Source organism: Camelus dromedarius, chromosome 24 (assembly GCF_036321535.1).
Source record: "Camelus dromedarius isolate mCamDro1 chromosome 24, mCamDro1.pat, whole genome shotgun sequence".
Classification (NCBI taxonomy): domain Eukaryota; kingdom Metazoa; phylum Chordata; class Mammalia; order Artiodactyla; family Camelidae; genus Camelus; species Camelus dromedarius.
The window spans coordinates 29,295,320-29,311,976 of NC_087459.1; the positions used below are offsets into that span (position 1 = coordinate 29,295,320).

Below are 16,657 nucleotides of genomic sequence, written 5' to 3' on the forward strand. Positions count from 1 at the left end.
TTTCTGTGATTCAATTGTGGGCAAATTCAACTATCAAATTATTTCCTCCAGTGAGCGTAAACCCCACGATACTCAAAGTTTATAGCTGTGCTCTCTAATACGTAGCTATTTAAATTTTAATTTTAATTGATTAAAATTAAATATAATTTAGCATTGCAGTCTCAAAGCCTTCTCCCACATGTTAATGACAAAGGGAAAAATTAAACTTTACAGTAGATTAAGCTAGTGAGCATACTTCAACCAAGTGTTCCCAGTTGAGGTCACCAACACTGGGGTAAAGTGCCTCCCAATGCGATGAAGCCTTGGTGCAAATTCCCAGGCAGAGGTTCTGACTTAATGAGTCTGGAGGAGCCTGAGAATTGACACTGGAAACAAGCCCCCCAGAGGCTGGGCTGCAGGTGGTCCAGGACCAGGACTGACTCTGGGCGTGACATTCTTGTTGTCCTCGCCCTTCACGCTCTGAACAAAGTTGTGCCTGCGTAGTTCTGGGAAGTACCTCTGGCTACTGTTTCTTTCTGAACATATCATCTGCCTGGAAAACTCCCTGCATATTTTCAGAACCACCGCCCTCCCCTGTGCCTCCCCTCAGTGGCCCTCCGAAGCACTCCTGGTTACCTTTATGGGTGTCAATTTCTTTGGAATTCTGGGAGTTAATCATCAGCTGAAGTAAATCCACTCGGTGCTGGAAACAGAAAGAGAAATTCTGATGACAGAAATTACTTGTGAAGTCATAAATAAATCAGGAATGCAGTATATAACCTCTTTCCTCTGAATATAGCCCCTTAAAAAGCAGAGGTCTGACTAGTATTGCCTGAGTCCCCCATCGACAGGAACATTCAGCTGCAAATCTTGGAGAGCACGAAGATTCCCCGAGGCAAACCCGGCCGCCACGCCCAACGGCTTTTTGCTCCTCGCCCTCTCTGATCTTGGGCTTCTCTGGCTTTTGAAACAGTTCTTTGCTGTAGAGTTGTCTATCCCTCTCCCATCATCCCGGTTTGCTCAGGAGAAAGTCCGTGACTTCCATCCTTTTCTTTCCCTCTAACTTTAATTCTGAGTAAACGGTCGCATAAACTGATCTGACATTTGCTGAGTTTATCAGCAGCTTTCCTAGAAGCATCTTCAAGCAGTTGGCCTTTCCAAAAATCCTCACAATCTTCAGCGACACCCTGGAGTACCCAGTCCTGGCCCATTGACCTGGAGACATCCTTGTGCTGACCTCCAGGCCTCATGAAGGCAAAGCTGGCTTAACCAGCTTGCAGCCTCATGGCCCAGAGAAGACTCCTGCCCACTCCAGACTATTGCAAGGCTCAAATTTAACACAGACTACACTCCACCAGGTGCCCAATCCACTGGACAATCTGTAAAATAGGAAGCTTGGAACTGAAGTGATCTTGCCAGTCTAATATGTGGGGAAATTATAACACCAGTAAAATCATTTTTAAACAGTATTTTTCATCCTTTGACAGTTTATTGAAGGGAAGTGGTAGTTTTTATCTCAATCATATTTATGTAGTGACTTACCAACTGGATTGCCTACTCTTAGATTTAAACACTGCTCTCTGACTCATTTTCTTATCTTCTTGCCCAGCCTCTACCTTCTTCATCCCTCCAAAGTGTTATAACTCCCCTGATCTAAAATCTATAGTTCTCTACCAACCTTAAAAAAATGCAGAGAAGTGCACAAGTCAAATGTATACAGGTCAATACATTTTCAAAACGTGAACACACTCATGTAACCACCACCGGATTTTACCGTTTGTTTATCCTTGAGGCGACTTTCTTTTATCCTTTTTATGGATCTTGTGAAAAAATTCATAACACTTTTTGGAAACAGATAGATATTTAATACTTCAAATATTGGGGTGAGGAATGGGAAGAGCACTGTAGGTAAAAGATAAAAGGAAAGCACAGTGAAAATTCAGAATTTCTCAGGGGCAATTATAATTTTCTCTATCAGAGAGTAAAATATACCATAATCACTCCCCCTATGACCTTTGCTCAGACTTCCAATCCAATGACTGCACGAGGGTAAGTCCACAAATAGGGGCAGTCACTTCTGTAGTGAGATGAGTGGCTCTTTCTGCTTTTTGAAAGATCAAAGGAACAGGATTGCATTCCTGGCCCTCACAGCCTTTTGTCTATTGGACTAGAGTCTCTTTGGAAAAACTAGACTATAGTCTGATACTGTAATTAATCATTTTATTCAAAAAATTATAGGATAGAAATAACAGTGTATGTCTTTTAACCACAATGGAATTAAATTAAAAATCAATAACAAAAATGGAGGATACTCACAAATATATGGAAATCAAACAACACATTCCTAAATAATCAATGAGTTGTATGATGTATAAAAAGCATAATCAGGAATTACTTTGACATAAATAAAAATAAATATACTACTTACCAAAACTAGTGGGATGTAGCAAAAGCAGGGCTCATAGAGAAATTCAAGGCTATAAATGTCTATTTTTAAAAAGGAACAAACATCTCAAATCATGATCCTAACTTTCCACCTTAACACACTGAAAAAAGAGCAGACTAAACCTCAAGTTAGAAGAAGGAAGAAAATAATAAAGATAAAAGCAGAAATTAATGAAATAGAGAATAAAACTAATAGAAAAAAATCAACGAAACCAAAAGCTGATGCTTTGAAAAGAAGTTTTTAGCTAGATTGACTAAGAAAAAAGAAAAAAGACTCAGACATCTAGCATTAGAAATGAAAGAGAGGAGATTACTATTGACATCAAAAATGTGAGAAGGACCATAGAGGAATACTATAAACAATGTACACCAACAAATTAGGAAACTTAGATGAAGCGGACAAATTCCTAGAAGGACACAAAGTGCAGAAACTGACTCAAGAAGAAAGAGACAATTTGAATAGGCCTATAAGGAGTACAAAGTTTTAGTCAGTAATCAAGAAACAACCCACAACATTGCGCTGTACACCAGAAATTGACACATTGTAACTGACTAACTTCAATTTAAAAAAAACCCCACAATTTGACAAAGGTCCAGATGGTTTCAGTGGTAAATACTACCAAATAATTAGAAAGAATTAATACCAATTTTTCATAAATCCTTCCCAAAAAATAGAATATGACAGAACACTTCCAAACTCATTCTGTGGGGCCAGTATTAATCTGATACGAAAATCAGACCAAGACAGTGTAGGGAAAGAAAATTGCAGAGTAATGTATCTTATGATCATGGATGCACAAATCTTCAACAAAATAGTAGCAAACTGAATCCAGTAACATATAAAAGGATGTTATACACCATATCCAAGGGGAGTTTAATCCCAGGAATGCAAGATTGTGTAACACATCATTTCAATAGAATAAAAAGCAAAAACCATGTGATTATATAAACAGATGCATAAAAAGTATCTGACAAAATCCAACAATCTCTTATGATTTAAAAAAAAAACACTCAACAAATAGAACAGAACAGAATATCATCAACCTAATAAAGGGCATCTATGAAAAAGTCCATAGCTCACAACATACTTAATAGTGAGAGGTTGGATGTTTTTTTTCTAAGATTAAGAAAAAGACAGGGAAGCCTCTCTCATCACTTCTACTCAAAATTGTACTAGAGGCTCTAACCAGAATAATTGGGCAAGAAAATGGTGGGGAAGGTATAGCTTGAGTGGCAGAACACATGCTTAGGATGCATGAAGTCCTGGGTTCAATCCCCAGTACCTCCTCTAAAAATAAATGAAGAAAACGATATAAAACGCATCCTGTAAGAAATGAAGATGTAAAACTATCTCTATCATCAGATAACATGATCTTATGTGTAGGAAATCCTATGGAATCCACTAAACTTGTTAATAGAATTAATAAACAGGCTCAGCAAGGTCTCAGGATACAAGATCAATATACAAAATCAACTGTGTTTCTATATACTGCAATACATAATCCAAAAGTGAAATTAAGAAAATAACTCTTTACAGTAACATCAAAAATAATAGAATGCTCAGGAATAAAATTAACAAAAAAGTGCAAAACTTATACTCTGAAAACTATAAAACACTTTGAAATAAATTAAATAAGATCTAAGGAAATAAAAGACGTCCCATGTTCATGTATCAGAACATTTACATGGTCAAGATGGCAAATCTACAGATATTACACATTCCCTATCAGAATCCTAGCTGGCTTCTTTGTAGAAAGTGACAGCCTGAACTTAAACACATATGAAAGTGCAAACTGCCCAGAAAAGACAAAACATTCTGGAAAAAAACAATAAAGTTGTAGGAGTTACACTTCTTTATTTCAAAACTTACCACAAAGCTACATTAATCAAGGCAAGGTGGTACTGGAATAAGGATGGACATAGATATCAAAGGAATAGAGCTTGGAGTCCAGAAATAAACCTACATGCCAATGGTCAACTGAATGTTGACAAGGTTTCCAAGACCATTCAATGGAGAAGAAAATGCCTTTTCGATAAACAGTACTGGGACAAGTGAATAGTTACATGCAAAAGAATAGAGTGGTATACCTCACACCGTATAAACACCAAACTCAAAATTGATCAAAGACCTAAACATATGAGCTAAAACTATACAACTCTTACAAGAGAACCAAGGGGTACGTTTTCATGACCTCAGGATTGGCAAGAGATTCTTAGCTATAACAACAAAAGCATAGGACGTAATAGGAAAAATATAGAAGTGGTACATAATCAAAATTTAAAATTTTGCATTCAAAGCATACAATCAAGAAAGTGCAAAGACACCTACAGAAGAGGAAAAAGTTTTTGAAATTCTATATCTGATATGAGACTTTTATCTAGAATAGATATAAAATACTAGCAAACTGAATCCAGTAACATATAAAAGAATATTATACACTACGTCCAACAACTAATACAACTTAACAACAACAAAAAAGACAAACAATCCAACTATAAATGGGCAAAGGATCTGAATAGACATCTATCTAAAGAAGACATTAAAATGGCCAACAAAAAAGTTTTTCATCATCCCTAGACATTTGGGAAATAAAAATGAAAATCACATGAGATACCATTTCACACCCACTGTAAGGGGCACAAGCAAGAAGACAGGAAAGTATTGACCATGTGTTTTCAAGAACATGGAGAAGCTGGAAGCTTCCCACATTACTGGTGGGAATGTAAAAGGGTGTAGCTACTGTGGGAAACAGGTTGGCAGATCCTTAATAAACTGAACACAAAGTTAATATATAACACAGCAATTCCACCTCTGAGTACACACCCAACGAATCAAAAACAAATGTTCAAACAAAAATAGTATATGAATGTTCATAACAGCACTATTCACAGCAGTCAAAAAGTGAAAACAACTCAAATGGCCATCAACTTACAAATGGACAAACAAAATGCAGAAAGTCCATACAATAGACTATTATTTGGCCACACAAAGAAGTGTTGACATGTGCTACAATGTGGATAAACTTTGAAAACATTAGACTAAATGAAAGAATCCAGCCACAAAAGACCACACATTACATGATTCCGTTTATATGAAGTGTCTAGAATAGGCAAGTCTATACTCAGTAGACTAGTGGTTGCTTAGGGCTAAGGGAGTTGGAGGTGATAGTAAAAAGGTACAGGGTTTCTGAGTTGATAAAAATGTTCTGTAATTGAATACAGTGATATCTGCACATATCTTTGAATGTACTAAAAATTTTTTTCAGTTTTATTGATTTATAACTGACATATAGTACTGTATTAATTTAAGGTGTACAGTACAATGTCTTGATATACATATACTGTGAAATGATTACCACCATAAGTTCACTTAACATCCCTCACCTCATATAGTTGCAGAAAAAATTTTTCCCTACTGATGAGAATTTTTAGGATCTACTGTTAGCAATGTACAAATATATCAGACAGCAGTGTTAACTATAGTCACACTGTACATTATACCACAAGGACTTATTTATGTAATAACTGAAAGTTTGTACCATTTCACCACCTTCATCCAATTCTTCAGCCTCCCAATCCCTGCCTCTGGTAACCAAAAATCTGATCTTGTTTTTCTATGAGTTTGGTTTTCCTCTTTTGATTCAACATATAAGTATTTGCCTTATGTCTGAATTATTTCACTTAATATAATACCCTCAAGATCCAGCCACATTGTTGCAAATGGCAGGATTTCCTTCTTTTTCATGGCTGAACAGTATTCCAGTGTGTGTGTGTGTGTGTATCACATTTTCCTTATTCATTCATCTGATGGACACTTAGGTTGTAAACCACTGAACTGCACATTTTAAATGGATTAATTGATAGTATGTGAATCACATATCAATAACACTGTGGAAAGAGAGAAAGAGAAAGAAGAAAGAAAGAAAGAAAGAAAGAAAGAAAGAAAGAAAGAAAGAAAGAAAGAAAGAAAGAAAGAAAGAAAGAAAGAAAGGAAGGAAGGAAGGAAGGAAGGAAGGAAGGAAGGAAGGAAGGAAGGAAGGAAGGAAGAAAGAGGGAAGGAAGAAAGAAGGAAGGAAGAAAGAGGGAAGGAAGAAAGAGGGAAGGAAGAAAGAGAGGAAGGAAGAAAGAAAGGAAGAAAAGAAAGAGAGGAAGGAAGGAGGAATGGGAAGGGGAGAAGAGGGGATGGGGATAGGAGAGGAGGAGAGAAGAGAAGAGAAAAGAAGGGAAAAGAAGGAAGGAAAGAAGGAGGAATAAGAAAAAGAAATATAGTAGGTCACATACTTATTAAAAGAAGGAATGGATCAAGGAAATCAAATCTTAAGAGTTTCTTGGAATTTTCCACAAAGGGATCTTGTGGGTTGTTGAGGGAATCAATGTTCACTCCAAATGCTGTGCTGGTAATCACATCCATGCTGTAGGCCCCAAAGATGCTGAGTAGAGAAAGAAAGACATGAACAATTAAAATCCACACCTCTTTACTGTCCCTACCCAACACATGCAACAAGAATGTATGTAAATTCAGGTCCCCAAGACAAGTAAAGAGCCACACTCTTTCAGAACTACCTGCTGGATCTTCAAAAGAATCTATGCTACCATCACACTCACTCATGAGGTGTTTATGAGGTGCCAATGATGATGCAGATGGCCCTGTGCTAGGGGTGACGGGGACACTGAGGCAAATTAGACTGCCCCCACCCCCACTGCTCTTGGCTCAAGGAGCTCAGACATAGAGGGATACAGATCCATAATCAGACAAATTACAGTAGTGTGTTTTGTTTTGACTATGGGCAGTAGTAGGTGTATAAGCACTGTGTCTGAGGAGAACAAAGAATGGAATAATTAACTCTTCCTGGAGGAGTCCAGAAAGGTGACATTGATCTTCATCCTCCCTCACCACAGTACTCGTGCACAGTTATTCCTCTTTAGCACGTTACAGAACAGCAGCACCCTGGTCTTTTTTTTAACCAATGAAAACTATTTAACCAGCAACACCAAATTAATCACGGCCCTCTCACCTCTAGACCTATTCTTTTTTTCTGTTGAAGTGTAGTTGATTTACAATGTTGTGCTAGTTTCAGATGCACAGAAAAGTGATTTTAAATTCCTATAGATTATACTTCATTTAAAGTTAGTGTTAAATATTGGCTCTAATTCCTGTTCTGTACCATCTATCCTTGTAGCATAATTATTTTACACACTGTAATTGCACATCTTAATCTCCAACCCCTATCTTGCCCCTGCCCCTTTCCTCTCCCAACTGGTAACCACTATTGTTCTCTATATCTGTGAGCCTATTTCTGTTTTGTTATATTCATTCATTTGTTCTCTTCTTTAGATTCCACATATAAGTGATAACATACAGTATTTGTCTTTATCTGACTTACTTCACTTAGTATAATGCCCTCTAGGTCCACCCATGTTGTTGTAAATGGCATGTTTTCATTCCTTTCTATGGCTGAGTAATATTCCACTGTACACACACACACACACACACACACACACACACACACACACACACATATATATACTATATCTTCTTTATCCATTTATCTGTTGATGGACCCTTAGGTTGCTTCCATATCTTGACTATTGTAAATAATAATGCTATGAACACTAGGATGCAAGTATCTTTTCAAATTAGTGTTTTCCTTTTCATCAGATATACACCCAGGAGAAGAATTGCTGGATATGATAGTTCTCTTTTTAGTTTTTGGAGGAATCTCCATACTATTTTCCATGGTGACTGCGCCAATTTACATTCTCAATCTTGTACTAGGGGTCTCCTTTCTCCACATCCTTGCCAACATTTGCCATTTGTACATTTTCTGATGATAGCCAATCTGATAGGTGCGAGGTGGTCTCATTGTGATTTTGATTTGCATTTCTCTGATGACTAGCAATGTCGAGCATCTTTTCATGTGCCTGTTAGCCACCTGAATAGTTTCCATGGAAAATATCTCTTTAGGTCTTCTGCCCACTTTTAATTGGGTTGTTTGTTTTTCAGATATTGAGTTGTATGATTGATATATATATATATGTGATATATATATATATATATATATATATATATATATATATGATATTAACCACTTATTAGTCATATCATTTGCAATTATTTCCTTCATTCAGTAGGTTGTCTTTTCATCTTGCCAGTGGTTTCCTTTGCTGTGCAAAAGTTTTTTGAGTTTAATTAGGTCTCATTTGTTTATTGTTTCTCTTGTTGCCTTTGCCTTAAGAGTCAAATCCAGAAAGATATTGCTATGATTCATGTCAAAGGGCATTCCATCTATTATTTTTTCTAGGTTTTTATGGTTTCCAGACTTACATTTAGGTCTTCAATCCATTTTGAGTTTGTTTTTGTATATGATGTGAGAAAAATGTTCTAATTTCAGTCTTTTACATGTAGCTGTCCAGTTCTCCCACTTATTGAACAGACTATCTTTTCCTCATTGTATATTTTTGCCTCCTTTGTCATAGATTAAGTGACCATAAGCGCATGGGTTTATTTCTGGGTTCTGTATTCTGTTCCATTGATTTATGTGTCTATTTTTGTGCTATTACTCTCTAATATTAGGAAAAAGACAAGGATGCCCACTCTCACCACTTCTATTCAACATCATATTGGAGGTCCTAGTCACAGCAATCCGACAAGAAAAGAAATAAAAAGAATCCAAATTGGAAAGGAATATATATAACTGTCACTATTTGCAAATGACATGATACTTTATATAGAAAATCCTAAAGTCTCCACCAAACAAAAAACAAACTAGTAAAACTAATAAATGAATTCAGTAAAGTGGCGGGAACATGATTAATATGCAGAACTCTGTTGCTTTTCTATATAATAATAATGAACTATCAGAAAGAGAAAGCAAGAGAATAATCCCATTTTAAATCACATCAAAAAGAATAAAATAACCAGGAATAAACTTAACAAAGGAGGTGAAAGATTTATACCATGAAAACTATAAAACTCTGATGAAGGAAACAAGATGACACAAAGAAATGGAAAGATATCTCATGTTCATGGATTGAAAGAATTAATATTGTTATAATGCCCATACTACCTAAAGCAATCTATAGATTTAGTGCAATCCTTACACAAATATCCATGACATTTTCCACAGAACTAGAACAATCCTGAAATTTATATGGAACCACAAAAGTCTGTGAATCGCCAAAGCAATCTCAGGAAAAAAGAACAAAACTGAAGGTATCACAGTCGCTGATCTCAGACTAAACTATACTTGTCTTCCAGCATATTCACAGTGATGATTAAGCAGATAAGTTAATCCTGGGTCATGTACACAGGAGAAGATCCCTTCTGATTTTTTTCTCACGTCATCACTCATTCTTGGGTGGCCAACTGGATTGTAACATCACACACCTACTTCTGTCTGGTCACTGGAGTAACTCAACAGTGGGAATTTCAGCTCCATGGCAAACAGCTTAGGGTCTCAGGAGAGCTCAGAATACCAGCAGCTTCGCCCCTACTTACTCTTTCAGGGCGACAGGCTTGCCTTTCTCTGCTTCCTTCCTCAGGTTTCTCACCAACACATCTCCATACTGGCCAATGATGGGGAACATCTAGATACAAAATACAACATCATCCAAAGTTAAACATGGAGACTCAAGTCCTAGAAGCACCTGGTTTTCCCCAGCATGGGACAGTAGGTGACATTTTATAAAGAATTTTATAATGTCTCTTCTAGGACATAAAGATAAAGACAATTTTAGGAAACTCAAATTCCTCAGATTCCTCTTTGGAAAGGGACTGTGATCTTATTTTCTACCTTATTCTTTAAGTTTCTAATAGCAAGTCCTCTTCTTTCCTTACCTCCTTGAGCTTTCCACTGGTGAAGGCTGGAGACAGCAATATTCGTATTCTCTTCCATTGTTCATCTTTAGCCTGAGAGATGGCATTTTTCAGAATTCCCACTGGACCAAAGGACTAGAGTCGAAAGCAAAACATATTTTACCCTACATAAGTTTTGGAGATCTCAACAGCTGTGGAAAATTTGTTAAATGGGAAAAATTATTCAACAAATATTTAGTGACTGTTACTTAGTACCAGGCCCTATGCTAGATGCGCAGTAAATAGACACCATAAGTATCTAGGTTCCTTTGAGGGTAGAAGAGATATCCAGTCACTTGATGTGGTTTCCAGTCTTTGTATTCCAATCTCTTTTTAAATAAAAATGTCCCATGTGGTAGGGAAACTTCTTCCAGGGGAACAGAAAGGAGTAAGACCTCGTTCATCCTCCTGGGCTGTGCAAATTAGAAAGGGATTGGTAACAGAGAGCCAGATAGCCTTGGAAAACTGTATTTTGCCTCAGACTGTCTTTACATATATCTACCGTCTGAGCAAATGGGAAAAGGGATGTGCTGATATGGTGATTTAAAAAAAATAGTAGTTAATATGCAAAAGATTAGGAATCTATTTGCTATTCTGAAAAATTTTGCAGTGACATGGGACACTTTTTTCTCTACACTTTTCCCACAGGGAGAAAAGAAAAAGATAATTCTATTTCTCAGCTTGGGTAAGGCCTATCAAGCTAACCTGTTTGAAAATTCCCTCAATCTTTAAAAATTACATTTTGTTTTAAAATGGATATCTCCAAAATTGATGGGAACACCGTAAAATTAGGAGACTTTAACACTCCATTAACATCATTGGACACATCTTCCAGACAGAAAATCAATAAGGCAATGGACATACATAATAAAACAGTTACACTTGGTTGATATTTTTAGGACATTACATCCCCCAAAACCAGAATACACATTCTTTTCAAGTGCGCAGAAAACATTCTCTAGGATAGACCACATACTCAGGCACAAAAGAAGCCTCAGCAAATTTAAGAGGTTAGAAATTATTTCAAGCATCTTTTTTGACCACAATGGCATGAAACTAGAAATCAACTACAGAAAAGCAAACAAGAAAAAAATGACTACATGGAGACTAAACAACCTGTTAATAAAAAACCAGTGGGTCAACAATGAAATCAAAGAAGAAATTTAAAAATACCTTGAGACAAATGACAATGAAAACACAACCACACAAACTCTGTGGGATACAGTGAAAGCAGTCCTAAGAGGAAAGTTCATAGTGATACAGGCCTTCCTCAAAAGACAAGAACAATCTCAAATAAATAACCTAACCTATCACCTAAAAGAATTAGAAAAAGAAGAACAAACAAAACCTAAAGTCAGTAGAAGGAAAGAAACAATAAAGATCAGAGAGGAAATAAATAAAATAGAGATTTAAAAAATAATAGAAAAAAAATCAATCAAACCCAGAGCTGACTTTTTGAAAGAGTAAACAGAATCGACAGACCTCTGGCCAGGCTCACCAAAAAGAAAAGAGAAAGGACACAAATAAACAAATAAGGCTAGGAAAATGGAGAGATTGCAACCAACACCACAGAAACACACAAAAAATTAGAGAATACTATGAACAACTATATGGAAAAAAATTGGACAGCATAGAAAAAATGGAAAAGTTTCTAGAAACATACAATCCACCAAAACTCAATCCAGAAGAAATAAATCACTTGAACAGACTGATCACTAGGAATGAAATAGAATCAGCAATAAAAACAAAAAACAGAAAACCTCCCTACAAACAAAAGTCCAGGACCAGATAGCTTCACTGGGAAATTCTACCAAACATGCAAAGAACTCATATCAATTCTCTCAAACTCTATCAAAAAATTGAAGGGGAGGGAACACTTCCAAACTCATCTATGAAGCCACCCTGATACCAAAACCAGACAAAGACACTACCAAAAAAAAAAAAATTACAGGCCAATATCATTGATGAACACAGATGCAAAAATCCTCAACAAGGCGCTTTCTGGTCAAGATGGCAGAGTAGTAGGACCATGAGCTCACCTTTCCTCATAACTACAATAATACCACAACTGATTGCTAAACAACCACAAAAAAAAAAAAAAAAAAAAAAAAAAAGACTGGGACCTTGCAAAAGAAGATCTTCAACTGGAAAGAAAAGAGGGAACCACAGAGGGACAGAGTGAGAGTTCTGAGCCCCACATCAGGCTCCCCAGCCTGGGGTTCCAGCATTGGGAGGAGGAGACCCCCAGGACATCTAGTTTTGAAGGCCAGTGGGACATAACTCCAGGAAACCCATGGAACTGGGGGAAACAGAGACTTCATTTGCTTGGGAAGCATACACAGAAGCTTGTGTACACCAGGTCCAAGGGCAGAGACAGTGATTTCATAGGAACATGGGCCAGACCTGCCTGCTAGCTTTGGAAAGTCTCCTGGGAAGGTAGGGGATGGCTGTGGCTCACCCAGGGAACATAAAAGCTGGTGGCAGACATCCCAGGAGTGTTCATCTACATGAGCTTTTCTGGAGGCTGACATTTTGATTAGATCATTAGCACCAAGACCTAGCACCATCCAAAAGCCTGTAGGCTTAAGTGCTGGGAAGCCTCAGGCCAAACAACAGACTGGGTAGGAACATAGCCCCACCCATCAGCAGACTTCCTGAGCCACACAAATGCCTCTAGGCACTGCCCTAGACATGGCCCTAGCCACCAGAGGTCGAGGACCAAGCTTCACCCAGCAGTGGGCAGGCACCAGCTCTTCCTGCCAGGAAACCTACATAAGCCTCTAGTCCAGCCTCATCCACCAGGGTGCAGATATCAGAAATAAGAAAACAAGAATCCCAAAGCCTGTAGAAGGAATCCACAAACACAGGCCAGACTACACTGGGACCAGCTGGACCCTGGCCCTTGGGTGACAAGAGAGGAGTGTACTGCTGGGACACATAGGACATCTCCCACAGAGGGCCACTTATCCAAACTCAAGAAACATAACTAAACTAAGCTACCTAAAAATACAAATAGAAAGACAGACAACATGAGGCAGCAGAGAAATATCTTCCAGGCCAAGACACAAGAAAAAATTTCAGAAGAAGAAATAAGTGATGATGCAATAGGCAATTTATCCAAGAAGAGTTTAGAATAATGATGGTGAAGATGTTCAGAGAACTCAGAAGGAGTATAGATGCACATGGGGAAGTTCTTAGCAAAGAGTAGGGAAATATAAAGAATACTTAGAGTTGAAAAACAAAATTATGGAAATAAATAACACACTAGAAGGAACTAAGAATAGACTAAATGAGGCAGAAGAGTGGATCAGTGAGCTAGAAGACAGATTAGTGGAAATCACTACTGCAGAACAGAAAAGAGAAAAAAGAATGAAAAGAAATGATGATAGTTTAAGAGAACTCTGGGACAACATGAAGTGCACTGATATTCACATTATAGGGGTCCCAGAAAGAGAGAGAGAAAGGATCTGAGAAAATTTTCAAAGAGATAATAATTGAAAACTTCCCTAACTTGGGAAAGGAAACAGTCACCCAAGTCCAAGAAGCACAGAGAGTTCCACAAGGGATCAACCCAAAGAGGAACACACGAAAGCACATAGTAATCAAATTGACAAAAATTAAGGATAAGGAGAAAATATTAAAATCAGCAGGAGAAAAGCAATGCATAACATACAAGGGGACTCCCATAAGATTATGAGTTGATTTTTTGGCAGAAATTCTACAGGCCAGAAGGGAGTGGCATGATATATTTAAAGTGATAAAAGGGAAAAACTTATAACCAAGAATACTCTATCCAGCAAGGCTCTCATTCAGATTTGATGGAGAAATCAAAAGCTTCACAGATAAACAAAAGCTAAAAGAATTCAGCACCACCAAACTAGCTTTACAGCAAATGTTAAAGGAACTTCTTTAGTCATCAAACCACAAGAAAAGAGAACAAAAAGAAGAAAGAGGGGGGAAAAAGACTTAACAAAAGCAAACCCAAAACAATAAACAAAATGGCAATAAGAAAATATGTATCGATAACTACCTTAAATGTAAATGGATTAAGTGCTCCAACCAAAAGACACAGACTGGCTGAAAGGATAAAAAAAACAAGGCGCATATATATGCTATCTACAAGAGACTCACTCCAGAGCTAGAGAGACATGCAGGCTGAAAATAAGAGGATGGAAAAAGGTATTCCATGCAAACAGAAACCAAAAGAAGGCTGGAGTAACAATACTTACATCAGACAAAATGGATTTTAAAATAAAGACTGTTACAAGAGACAAAGAAGCACACTACATAATGCTCAAGGGATTAATCCAAGAAGAGGATATAACACTTGTAAATATACATGCACCCAACATAGGAGCACCTTAATATATAAGGCAATTTTAACAGACATAAAAGGAGAACTCAACAATAACACAATAATAGGGGGGGGACCCTAACACCCCACTTCCATCAATGGACAGACCATCCAGACAGAAAATCAATAAGGAAATACAGGTCCTAAATGACACATTAGGCCAGGTGGAGTTAATTGATATCTATAGAGCAATCCATCAGAAAGCAACAGAATACACATTCTCAAGTGCACATGGAATATTCTCCAGAATCAACCACATGTTGGCCCAAAAGGCAAGCTGTAGTAAATTTAAGAAAATTGAAATTGTACCAGGCATCTTTTCTGACCACAATGCTATTAGGTTAGAAATCAACTACAAGAAAAAAAAAACTGAAAAACTGCAAACACATGGAGGCTAAATAATACGCCACTAAACAACCAATGGATCACTGAGGAAATCAAAAAATACTTTGAGACAAGTGAAAATGAAAACACAATAATCCAAAACCTCTGGGATGCAGCAAAAGCAGTTGTAACAGGGACGTTTATAGCGATACAAGCCTACCTCAGAAAAAAAGAACAATCTCAAGTAAACAACCTCAACTTACCCCTAAAGCAGCTGGAGAAAGAAGAGCAAACAAAACCCAAAGCTAGTAGAGGGAAAGAAATCATAAAGATTAGAGCAGAAATAAGTGAAATTTCCTTTCAGATATAAGATGAAAATAAATAAATATGTTTTAATGGTGAAACACTGAATCCTCCGAGATCAGCCAGGAAAAGATGTCCACTCTCACACTCTTACTCAAAATCCTAAGTCCTCACTAGCGCAGCAAAGACAAGAAGAAGAAATAAAAGGCAGGTAGATTGGAGAGGAAGAGACAGAAGTGTTCCTATTTACAGCTGACATAATTACCAATATAGAAAATCTCAAAGAATATAAAAAGAAAACCGCTAGAACTAATAAATGATCTCAACAGGGTTGTAGGATATGAGATCAACACACAAAAATCAACCACATCTCTATATGGCAACAATGAATATGTAACAACACATTAGAAACACAATACCATTTACAATCACTCCAAAGAAAATAAAATAATTTAGGAAAAAATATAACAAAACATGTACAGAATCTCTATGCAGAAAACTACAAATGTTGTGAAAAGAATCAAAGAAAACCTAAATAAAATAGAGAGACATTCTGTGTTCACGGACTGAAAGATGTGACCTAGTAAAAATACAGATTTTCCCCCAAATTGATCTATAGGTTTAATTCAATTCTTATTCAAATCTTGGCAATTTTTTGTAAACATACATAAACTTATTCCAAATTTGTATGGAAAGAGAAAGGACCCAGAATAGCTAAAACAATTTCTGAAAAAATAAAGTAGGAGGAATGGTCTACGTGCTAAGACATACTATATAGCTCTAGGAATCAAGATTGTGTGGTGGAGGGATAGATACATAGATCAATAAACAGAATAGAGAGTGAGAAATAGACCCACATAAATAGGCCTGACTGATTTTTGACAATGGTGCAAGAGCTATTTATGGAAGGAAAGAAAGTCTTTCCATAAATGGTGCTGGAGCAACTTAGACATTTACAGGTGAAACAAACAAAAACAAAAACTCATGACCTATACTTCACACATTATACAAAACTTAGCACCAAACGGATCGTAGACTTAAATATACAACATAAAACTACTTAACGTTTAGGAAAAAATGGGAGAAAATCTTCAGGATCAAGGGCTAGGTGAAGAGTTTCCAGGTTTGACACCAAAGTTACCACCCATAAAAAGGAAAATTGATAAACTGGCCTCAACAAAAAAAATTTTAAATATGTTTTCTCTGCTAGAAACCCTGAAAAGAAGAAAAGACAAGCTACTCACCATGACTGTAAAAGAACATAAGGAGCCTTGTGGGAACGAAACAGGTCTGCATACTGAATGTGGTGGTAGTTCCCCAAATCTACATATATAATACATTTTCATAGAGCAACACACACACACACAAACACAAATGAGTGCATATGAAACTGATGC

At 37.0% G+C, this 16,657-nt stretch overlaps 1 protein-coding gene across 1 annotated transcript in view; it reads right to left on the reverse strand.

Annotated features, from left to right (window-relative positions):
- Nucleotides 1-16,657, reverse strand: part of LOC105099350 (cytochrome P450 3A12) — a 35,557-nt gene that overhangs the window by 9,138 nt on the left and 9,762 nt on the right. Inside the window, exons 5-9 of the mRNA XM_010992171.3 lie at nucleotides 10,262-10,375; nucleotides 9,923-10,011; nucleotides 6,706-6,854; nucleotides 1,754-1,881; nucleotides 616-682 (exon numbers count right to left, since the gene is read on the reverse strand). Coding sequence (XP_010990473.3) covers nucleotides 616-682; nucleotides 1,754-1,881; nucleotides 6,706-6,854; nucleotides 9,923-10,011; nucleotides 10,262-10,375 — 547 coding nt within the window. The remainder of the gene's footprint in view (nucleotides 1-615; nucleotides 683-1,753; nucleotides 1,882-6,705; nucleotides 6,855-9,922; nucleotides 10,012-10,261; nucleotides 10,376-16,657) is intronic.